This window comes from Coregonus lavaretus (genome assembly GCF_964263955.1).
Source record: "Coregonus lavaretus genome assembly, chromosome: 30".
In the NCBI taxonomy this organism is placed as follows: domain Eukaryota; kingdom Metazoa; phylum Chordata; class Actinopteri; order Salmoniformes; family Salmonidae; genus Coregonus; species Coregonus lavaretus.
Window position 1 is genome coordinate 30,783,581 of NC_140017.1, and position 10,651 is coordinate 30,794,231.

General features: G+C 41.8%; 1 protein-coding gene across 1 annotated transcript; it reads right to left on the reverse strand.

Annotated features, from left to right (window-relative positions):
- Positions 1–523: 523 nt before the first annotated feature.
- Positions 524–6,561, reverse strand: LOC311105433 (small ribosomal subunit protein mS23-like). Its single transcript, XM_084147583.1, has 5 exons — positions 6,339–6,561; positions 4,220–4,399; positions 4,041–4,118; positions 3,791–3,914; positions 524–3,391 (listed from the first exon to the last, which is right to left on the reverse strand). The coding sequence occupies exons 1-5, from the start codon at positions 6,380–6,382 to the stop codon at positions 3,254–3,256; spliced, it is 564 nt and encodes a 187-aa protein (XP_084003709.1). The 5' UTR covers positions 6,383–6,561; the 3' UTR covers positions 524–3,253.
- Between the last annotated feature and the right edge of the window lie 4,090 nt (positions 6,562–10,651).

Below are 10,651 nucleotides of genomic sequence, written 5' to 3' on the forward strand. Positions count from 1 at the left end.
CTCTTCAAACTACATTCGTAGTATAGGGCTCTGATTCTTGGTCCTAGAAAAAGTGAGTGTGAGCTGCCGACACGCTCCAGTGTGTTCTGTACATGCAGCTGTCAATCTGTCGGTCCACAAACAGAAGCAAAGTACGTTAATTAGGCTTGCCATTTGTGTCCATTTACATTTGATGACCACTGAAAATGGATTGCTGAGTTGAATTCTGGATGTTTGTACACCTATTTTTACATGTTTACATACCCTTCATATGCAATATGAACATATGAATGCATTATGAGTATGAACTGTTATAATTGCCCAGCCCAAATCAATAGCTCTTCCAGGTAAAACTACACATCAGGTGTAAAACGGTCAAACTTTAGTCCAAGTTTAAGAGGGGGTTTTCCTAGCATAGTCTAGGCTGTTTAAGGTGGAAAATGATGGTATGACAAGGACATCATAATGGCTACTGGGTATGCAGGATATCAAATTGAAAAATAAAACATGACATAAAAAAATATTCAAACTCCCTCACCCACTGTGACTGACAAGCCAGACTTTATTGTAAGCAATAGAAAGGCAAAAACAATTAAGGCGCTTTCAGACACTGACTGTATAATGCCAATGAGATGAGATATCTTTGTGACAGCACTGCCAGTGAGCAGGAAGACAAAGACAGAGTGGGAGAAAGAATTGAAGAGAAAGAAAGTTAAATTTACATTTCGATCCATTTATGAATATGGGAAAATGTAAATTCAGCCATTGAAAGGATTATTGAATGTTCTATTGTATATAGGTTATGGTGCAGTATGTACAGTAACTATATACATTCTACAGCCTCTTACAAACCAGAATTAAAACACATGAAATTATATATTTTACTGATCTTCACAACCTAGGCTACGCAACATTTGAAGGATAAAATAAATTACATATTTAATGAATTCAGTTTTATTTTCTACCACTGATCACGTTTGACAACCAACCAGGTGTAAACAAGAAAAGTTGTGTGGTTACATATACACAGAACACCGCCCTAACACAGCACACTCACCCCAAACACTTTTCACTTACAGAATTCACCTTTCAATGCTGTTGTTGGCATCTCTCCTCCACAGCCCAATAATGGTGCTTCTTTAGAAATCTCTGCCAGAAGCAGTAAAACGTTATCCACGCTCACACTCCAGTGACAGAGAGAATGGCATTTTGATCAATTCAATTCCAGCCCATGCTCAATTGGATTCATTTGTATCCAGAGATCCTTGCCAGGAGTCTGGCAGAAAAAGTTAATTACCTGCCTGAAAATACATTTTGAAAGGAAATATTGAGAAATCTTGGGGGTGCTGCCAAGAAGTCATCTACTGACAGACAGTGTTTCTCCAGTTTTTAAAGGCCTCCTTCGTAAAGTTCATTGTATTAATTCCATCTTAAAACGGTCCTAATTTATTTATTTTAAGTTACTTATTTCCTTCTATGAACTGTAGCTCAGTAAAATATTTGAAATAGTTGTTTACATTTTTGTTCAGTGTATATTATTTAACCCTTAAAATAAGATAAAGGAAAACAGTGCAAAATCACCTTTAAGGATTGCATCAAGCCACAGGTTTTGCCAACACACCCCACTGAGTGTCCGTTTCTCCCCTCAGCCTGTGGATACGGCAGACAGACAAGGATTGTTCTTCTCATTCCCAACCCGACTCTCTCCCTCCTCTACCTCTCTCCCCGATTATATCCCTCCCTCCTGTTCATTAGGCCCTCAGACAGTCTTGCCATCCATCCACCACAGAATTGCTTTCTCTTTGACTGTGTGCAGACAATCACCCATTCCATTACGGTGTTGATATCATTTCTCCTCTCCGTGCGAGCGCAGAATAAACTGTGAGATGGACAGTTTTCCCTTTCGATAAACAGAAAGACGGCTGATAATGAGAAACGCCGCCAAGGTCATCTCTTTGAAAAGACGGTGGAGGAAAGAGAACTGTGGTACTGGGAAAACGCTCATGGATGCTAGCTTTTTCCAGAGCAAATAACCCCGACCAGTGCTGTTCTACATTAAAGCCAAGGCTCTAGATATAAGCCCGCTTTACATTTATTTTCAAACGGCAGTTGAACTGCAGGGCTGCTAGGTCATATAGTGGATCAATGTCTCTACAACTTGTGAGAACAGGAAGACAGATTATTATCCTGATTAGAGAGAAGAGGTAACCTGCAGAAGTTCTAATAACTGGTTACTTGTTATGTTATTCTGGTATGCTTTGAGATGTGTTATTGAAATCTGAAACACGTGTTGAAAAATACAGATATGCCAAGATTATGTTTAGAACAGGATGCAATGTTGGTGTGGTGCTCATTTCAATTGTGGCAGTAGACACTAACCTTAATTAAAATTTAGTTTTGTAGAGTTTAATTATCAATCATTCAGTGTATAGGTGTTGATGTCAATCCTTTCCTATCTGGTGGAATAACTTCCACAGATGTTAGGGAAAGGGGACACCTAGTCATTTGTACAACTGAATGCATTCAATTGAAATGTGTCTATCGCATTTAACCCAACCCCCCTGAATCAGAGCGGTGTTACCTTGCATTTCTTTTAATATGGCACCTGTGATGCTTCTTACTCACATTTTCTCATCCCCAGTCGGCTGATGTGGTTATGTGCTCAATGGTATTTCTCTGTGAAGCAATACGGCATTAATATCTCCATTTCATCCCAGATGCTCAGGCAGGCAGGCAGTGCCGAATTACACTGTCACAGCAGCAAATGGAGAATGTAATATCAACTCTCACTCACAGCTTGCTTGTCTTGCATGAGTGTTCTGCAGAGTGACTGAAAGATAACGAAGGATGAGCAACAGAGGAAAAGAGGCCACATTCTAGAATACAGAGTTACTTTACTGATCATCACAGCGACGTCACCTCATATCAACAGGGGTGTCCTGTCGAAAGTCTGAAAGCACACTGCAAAGTAACCACCATCTTGAAAGTGAATTCTCAAGAGTTCAGTAGGACATACAGTATATGTTTCACACATTGAATATACATTTACAACCTTATGCATAACATCAGTCTCACAAGGTTCCAGACCAAAAATGTACAATAACTTGGACTCCTACACATTACCACTCAAAACCCTGCAGTCAAGACGGACGGTCGTGAGAGCTGCCCAGGCCCATTAATCCACATTGTTCAGAAAGTCCCCTTTTTAGTCAGTGGAGGTGGATGGTTGGTTCCATCTAGGTGAAGAGTGTGGTTGAAGCCATGTTGCAGAGGCCTACTGTGGAGTCACTGGTGCTTGTGTTGGCGTCTCTTCTCCCGGTGTCTGTGTTTCGCCAGGTGCATCTGTCTGCTGTTCCGCCAACATGTCTGTCAGCTTCATGCCCAACACTGGATCCCTGGTCTCTGATGCCACCTGCAGGCCAACCGGAAAAAGTGCAGCCAGTCAGTTGCAAACAGAAGGTCTTTATTTATTTATTTTTTAATTCACCTTTATTTAACCAGGTAAGCCAGTTGAGAACAAGTTCTCATTTACAACTGCGACCTGGCCAAGATAAAGCAAAGCAGTGCGATAAAAACAACAACACAGAGTTACATATGGGATAAACAAAACGTACAGTCAATAACACAATAGAAAATCTATATACAGTGTGTGCAAATGTAGTAAATTATGGAGGTAAGGCAATAAATAGGCCATAGTGCAAAATAATTACATGATTGTAAGTGATTAGTACATATCTGTCTATACAGTATTTGGGAAAAGGGCAGCCAGCATTACACTTAATAAGTTGTATCATTTGAACAGTCTACTCACCGCAGGAACACCCCTCCTCCTCAACACTAAGCCCTCAGCAAGGAGAGCCTTCCCAGCCTCCTCAAACAGGGACTGTTTCTCCCGCTCTCCCTGGCTCTCTAACTCTGTGTACTTCTCCACAAACCTACACAAAGGAAAAAATCCCTTTATAGAATTGCAGTAGTTAGGATCCAGCATTACAGACATGTGGAATCCCAAAACTTGACCTATGATGTGACCAATGTGATTCATTGTGAAGATTTGCCCATACCTTTGGCATGTTGAAACAAAGTTGGATTTGGAAAGATCAAAAGCTCTGGGTCCTGTTCCATACACCTCATAAAATGTCCTGATAGAGAGACCGGTGCTGATCAACAAATCAACATTTCCATTCCTAACAGCTTTTGATTGGCAGTAAAAAGTTTAAGGCAAACCGTTTAATTAACTTACGCTCTGATTTCATCCTCTCTGTAGAAGATGTCTGGCACTGCCACTTCTTTCTTCCCATAGATCTTGGCCACTGGTCTGACATAAAGTGGGTCCTTCTTGGGTGGAAAGGCCTTGTATACATCATACCAAATGGGCTTGTCAGACTGTTTGACAACTCCAGAACGCATAAGATCTCTGACTCTGAAAAGGAAACCAGTGAGCCACCAGCAAAAATGTAAACAATAGAGCAAATGCATCCCATGCATTCTCAATTTCACATACAAAGAGCTACAGTGGGGAGAACAAGTATTTGATACACTGCCGATTTTGCAGGTTTTCCTACTTACAAAGTATGTAGAGGTCTGTAATTTTTATCATAGGTACACTTCAACAGTGAGAGAGAGACAGAATCTAAAACAAAAATCCAGAAAATCACATTGTATGATTTTTAAGTCATTTATTTGTATTTTATTGCATGACATGAGTATTTGATCACCTACCAACCAGTAAGAATTCCAGCTCTCACAGACCTGTTAGTTTTTCTTTAAGAAGCCCTCCTGTTCTCCACTCATTACCTGTATTAACTGCACCTGTTTGAACTCGTTACCTGTATAAAAGACACCTGTCCACACACTCAATCAAACAGACTCCAACCTCTCCACAATGGCCAAGACCAGAGAGCTGTGTAAGGACATCAGGGATAAAATTGTAGACCTGCACAAGGCTGGGATGGGCTACAGGACAATAGGCAAGCAGCTTGGTGAGAAGGCAACAACTGTTGGCGCAATTATTAGAAAATGGAAGAAGTTCAAGATGACAGTCAATCACCCTCGGTCTGGGGCTCCATGCAAGATCTTACCTCGTGGGGCATCAATGATCATGAGGAAGGTGAGGGATCAGCCCAGAACTACATGGCAGGACCTGGTCAATGACCTGAAGAGAGCTGGGACCACAGTCTCAAAGAAACCCATTAGTAACACACTACGCCGTCATGGATTAAAATCCTGCCGTGCACGTAAGGTCCTTCCTGCTCAAGTCAGCGCATGTCCAGGCCCGTCTGAAGTTTGCCAATGACCATCTGGATGATTATTACAGAGGAGGAATGGGAGAAGGTCATGTGGTCTGATGAGACAAAAATAGAGCTTTTTGGTCTAAACTCCACTCGCCGTGTTTGGAGGAAGAAGAAGGATGAGTACAACCCCAAGAACACCATCCCAACCGTGAAGCATGGAGGTGGAAACATCATTCTTTGGGGATGCTTTTCTGCAAAGGGGACAGGACGACTGCACCGTATTGAGGGGAGCATGGATGGGGCCATGTATCGCGAGATCTTGGCCAACAACCTCCTTCCCTCAGTAAGATCATTGAAGATGGGTTGTGGTTGGGTCTTCCAGCATGACAACGACCCGAAACACACAGCCAGGGCAACTAAGGAGTGGCTCCGTAAGAGGCATCTCAAGGTCCTGGAGTGGCCTAGCCAGTCTCCAGACCTGAACCCAATAGAAAATCTTTGGGAGGGAGCTGAAAGTCTGTATTGCCCAGCGACAGCCCCGAAACCTGAAGGATCTGGAGAAGGTCTGTATGGAGGAGTGGGCCAAAATCCCTGCTGCAGTGTGTGCAAACCTGGTCAAGACCTACAGGAAACGTATGATTTCTGTAATTGCAAACAAAGGTTTCTGTACCAAATATTAAGTTCTGCTTTTCTGATGTATCAAATACGTATGTCATGCAATAAAATGCAAATTAATTACTTAAAAATCATACAATGTGATTTTCTGGATTTTTGTTTTAGATTCCGTCTCTCACAGTTGAAGTGTACCTATGATAAAAATTACAGACCTCTACATGCTTTGTAAGTAGGAAAACATGCAAAATCGGCAGTGTATCAAATACTTGTTCTCCCCACTGTATCTAGCTAACGGTGCATTCATTTCTATTACGCGGAACCATAGCCAAGATTCCATTTGCTACAAGTTGCAGAAAAGACAGTCAACCATCAAAGAAAATTGTATCTAGCTAACATTAGCTAGCTAGCAAACGCTAAAGGGTCTAGAAAACTAAATAGTATCCTCCAGTAACCTTGACACCGAAATTATGCTGGCTAACATTAGCTAGCTAGCAACACGACATTTGGACCTACCGCGTGAACACCGTTCCGAATTTTTCAAGTCGACTTCCAGCCATAATGGACTTTAATTTAACTACACTATGCGTGTAAAAAGCAGCTAGGTAATTATACAGTAAACTCAAAGATCATAGTTAGCAACTACAGAGCCTCTTTTCACCAGCATTGACGACCACTACTTCCGCATGTAATTTCTGCAGGGATAAACTGCTTCTTCTTCTTCTTCTTCTTCTTCTTCTTCTTCAATGAGGTTTAACGGCGGTTGGCATCCAATTGGTTGCATTACCGCCACCTACTAGACTGGAGTACAACTCCCTTATATTTTACCCTACCATCTAACACTACATTCACAAATTCAAAATGATTGTTAATAATTAACACCACCCTTCTCCACTATTTAAATATATTCATTCCTACCTCATGCCCTCAACCTGAAACGTTGGGACATCACCACCACTCCCTGTAACTCTTCTGATGTCAAGACTCGCACATCCAAATACCTCTCTGCAGCTGCCACCACAACCTCAATTTTCTTCGACTTACGTTCCATCCCTGCAGTACAATTAATAACCATTGCTATAAACGCTAAAAATCCAATCTTACTGAAAAATATATCACTTGTTGGCCTATCCCTCTGTACTGTATGAAAAATGTATGCACTCACTAACTGTAAGTCGCTCTGGATAAGAGCGTCTGCTAAATGACTAAAATCTAAAATGTAAAATGTACTGGTATAAATCTACTACTCTAACCACTCCCCCCCCCCCCCCCCCCCCCCCCTCCCTTGACACCTCTTCCTCTACTTTCTTCACTGCCTCAGCATATGACAACTTCTTCACTACTCTTACCCTGGAAACCTCAACCTGCTTCTCTCGCACTGGACATTTCTGATCCCCAGCCCCATGGCCGCCCCTACAATTAACACATACCACTACTTTCCCCAATGCTACACATTCCTTTGTTTCATGCCCTTCTACACACTTCTCACACCTTGGAACCTCCCTCCTACATACTGCTGTCACATGCCCATAAGTTTGACACCTGTAACATTGTAATGTATTCGGCACATAAGCTCGTACAGGATAACTTATAGGCCCTGTGTAGCTCAGTTGGTAGAGCATGGCGCTTGCAACGCCAGGGTTGTGGGTTCGTTTCCCACGGGGGGCCAGTATGAAAATGTATGCACTCACTAACTGTAAGTCGCTCTGGATAAGAGTGTCTGCTAAATGACAAACATTTTTTAAATCCTAACTTCACTTTGTCAAAAGAAAGGGATAAACTGCACCGAAAGCGCGCTGTAAAAGGATGGGCCGCGTTCCAGATCATCTACATTTTAAGCACTGCGGAGGCTTTCAAGAAGGCATCAACTACAATCAGTGGTGACCCGTCATTCAGGTCAGGTGGAGCCCCACTTGTTTTGAGCCCCACCTGTTTAGCAAAAAAACATATATACATGTACACTATTGGTCAAACGTTTTAGAACACCTACTCATTCAAAGGTTTTTCTTTATTTTTACTATTTTCTACATTGTAGAATAATAGTGAAGACATCAAAACTATGAAATAACACATATGGAATCATGTAGTAACCAAAAAAGTGTTAAACAAATCAAAATGTATTTTATATTTGAGATACTTCAAATAGCCACCCTTTGCCTTGATGACAGCTTTGCACACTCTTGGCATTCTCTCAACCAGCTTCACCTAGACTGCTGTTCCAACAGCCTTGAAGGAGTTCCCACATTTGCTGAGCACTTGTTGGCTGCTTTTCCTTCACTCTGCGGTCCGTCACATCCCAAACCATCTCAATTTGGTTGAGGTCGGGGGATTGTGGAGGCCAGGTCATCTGATGCAGCACTCCATCACTCTCCTTCTTGGTAAAATAGCCCTTACACAGCCTGGAGGTGTGTTGAGTCATTGTCCTGTTGAAAAATGAATGACAGTCCCACTAAGCCCAAACCAGATGGGATGGTGTATCGCTGCAGAATGCTGTGGTAGCCATGCAGGTTAAGTGTGCCTTGAATTCTAAATAAATCACAAACAGTGTCACCAGCAAAGCACCCCCACACCATAACACCTCCTCCTACATGCTTCACGGTGAGAAATACACATGCGGAGATCATCCGTTCACCCACACCACGTCTCACAAAGACACGGCGGTTAGAACCAAAAATCTCAAATTTGGACTCCAGACCAAAGGACACATTTCCACCGGTCTGATGTCCATTGCTCGTGTTTCTTGGCCCAAGCAAGTCTCTTCTTCTTATTGATGTCCTTTAGTAGTGGTTTCTTTGCAGCAAATCGACCATGAAGGCCTGATTCACACAGTCTCCTCTGAACAGTTGATGTTGAGATGTGTCTGTTACTTGAACTCTGTGAAGCAGTTATTTGGGCTGCAATTTCTGAGGCTGGTAACTCTAATGAACTTATCCTCTGCAGCAGGGGTAACTCTGGGTCTTCCATTCCTGTGGTGGTCCTCATGAGAACCAGTTTCATCATAGCGCTTGATGAAACGTTCAAATTTCTTGAAATGTTCCGTATTGACTGACCTTCATGTCTTAAAGTAATGATGTACTGTCGTTTCTCTTTGCTTATTTGAGCTATTCTTGCCATAATATGGACTTGGTCTTTTACCAAAGAGGGCTATCTTCTGTATACCCCCCCCCTACCTTGTCACAACACAACTGATTAGCTCAAATGCATTAAGAAGGAAAGAAATTCCACAAATTAACTTTTAAGAAGGCACACCTGTTAATTGAAATGCATTCCAGGTGACTATCTCATGAAGCTGGTTGAGAGAATGCCAAGAGTGTGCAAAGCTGTCATCAAGGCAAAGGGTGGCTATTTGAAGAATCTCAAATGTAAAATATATTTAGATTTGTTTAACACTTTTTTGTTTACTACTTGATTCCATATGTGTTATTTCATAGTTTTGATGTCTTCACTATTATTCTACAATGTAGAAAATAGTACAAATAAAGAAAAACCCTTGGTTTTCTAAAACCTTTGACCGATAGTGTATACAGTTGAAGTCGGAAGTTTACATACACCTTAGCCATATACATCTAAACTCAGTTTTTCACAATTCATGACATTTAATCCTAGTAAAAATGTCCTGTTTTAGGTCAGTTAGGATCACCACTTTATTTTAAGAATGTGAAATGTCAGAATAATAGTAGAGAGAATGATTTATTTCAGCTTTTATTTATTTCATCACATTCCCAGTGGGTCAGAAGTTTACATACACTCAATTAGTATTTGGTAGCATTGCCTTTAAATTGTTTAACTTGGGTCAAACGTTTCGGGTAGCCTTACAGAAGCTTCCCACAATAAGTTGGGTGAATTTTGGCCCATTCCCGATGACAGAGCTGGTGTAACTGAGTCAGGATTGTAGGCCTCCTTGCTCGCACACACTTTTTCAGTTCTGCCCACAAATGTTCTATAGGATTGAGGTCAGAGCTTTGTGATGGCCACTCCAATTCCTTGACTTTGTTGTCCTTAAGCCCTTTTGCCACAAATTTGGAAGTATGCTTGGGTTCATTGTCTATTTGGAAGACCCATTTGCGACCAAGTTTTAACTTCCTGACTGATGTCTTGAGATGTTGCTTCAATATATCCACATAATTTTCCATCCTCATGATGCCATCTATTTTGTGAAGTGCACCAGTCCCTCCTGCAGCAAAGCACCCCCACAGCAAGATTCTGCCTCCCCGTGCTTCACGGTTGGGATGGTGTTCTTCGGCTTGCAAGCACCCCCCTTTTTCCTCCAAACATAACGATGGTCATTATGGCCAAACAGTTCTATTTTTGTTTCATCAGACCAGAGGACAGTTCTCCAAAAAGTATGATCATTGTCCCCATGTGCAGTTGCAAACCATAGTCTGGCTTTTTTATGGCGGTTTTGGAGCAGTGGCTTCTTCCTTGCTGAGCGGCCTTTCAGGTTATGTCGATATAGGACTAGTTTTACTGTGGATATAGATACTTTTGTACCTGTTTCATCCAGCATCTTCCCAAGGTCCTTTGCTGTTGTTCTGGGATTGATTAGCACTTTTCGCACCTAAGTACGCGTTAATCTCTAGGAGACAGAACGTGTCTCCTTCCTGAGCAGTATGACGGCTGCGTAGTCCCATGGTGTTTATACTTGCGTACTATTGCTTGTACAGATGAACGTGGTACCTTCAGGCGTTTGGAAATTGCTCCCAAGGATGAACCAGACTTGTGGAGGTCTACATATTATTTTCTGAGGTCTTGGCTGATTTCTTTTGATTTTACTATGATGTCAGGCAAAGAGGCGCTGAGTTTGAAGACAGGTACAAATGATGTCAATT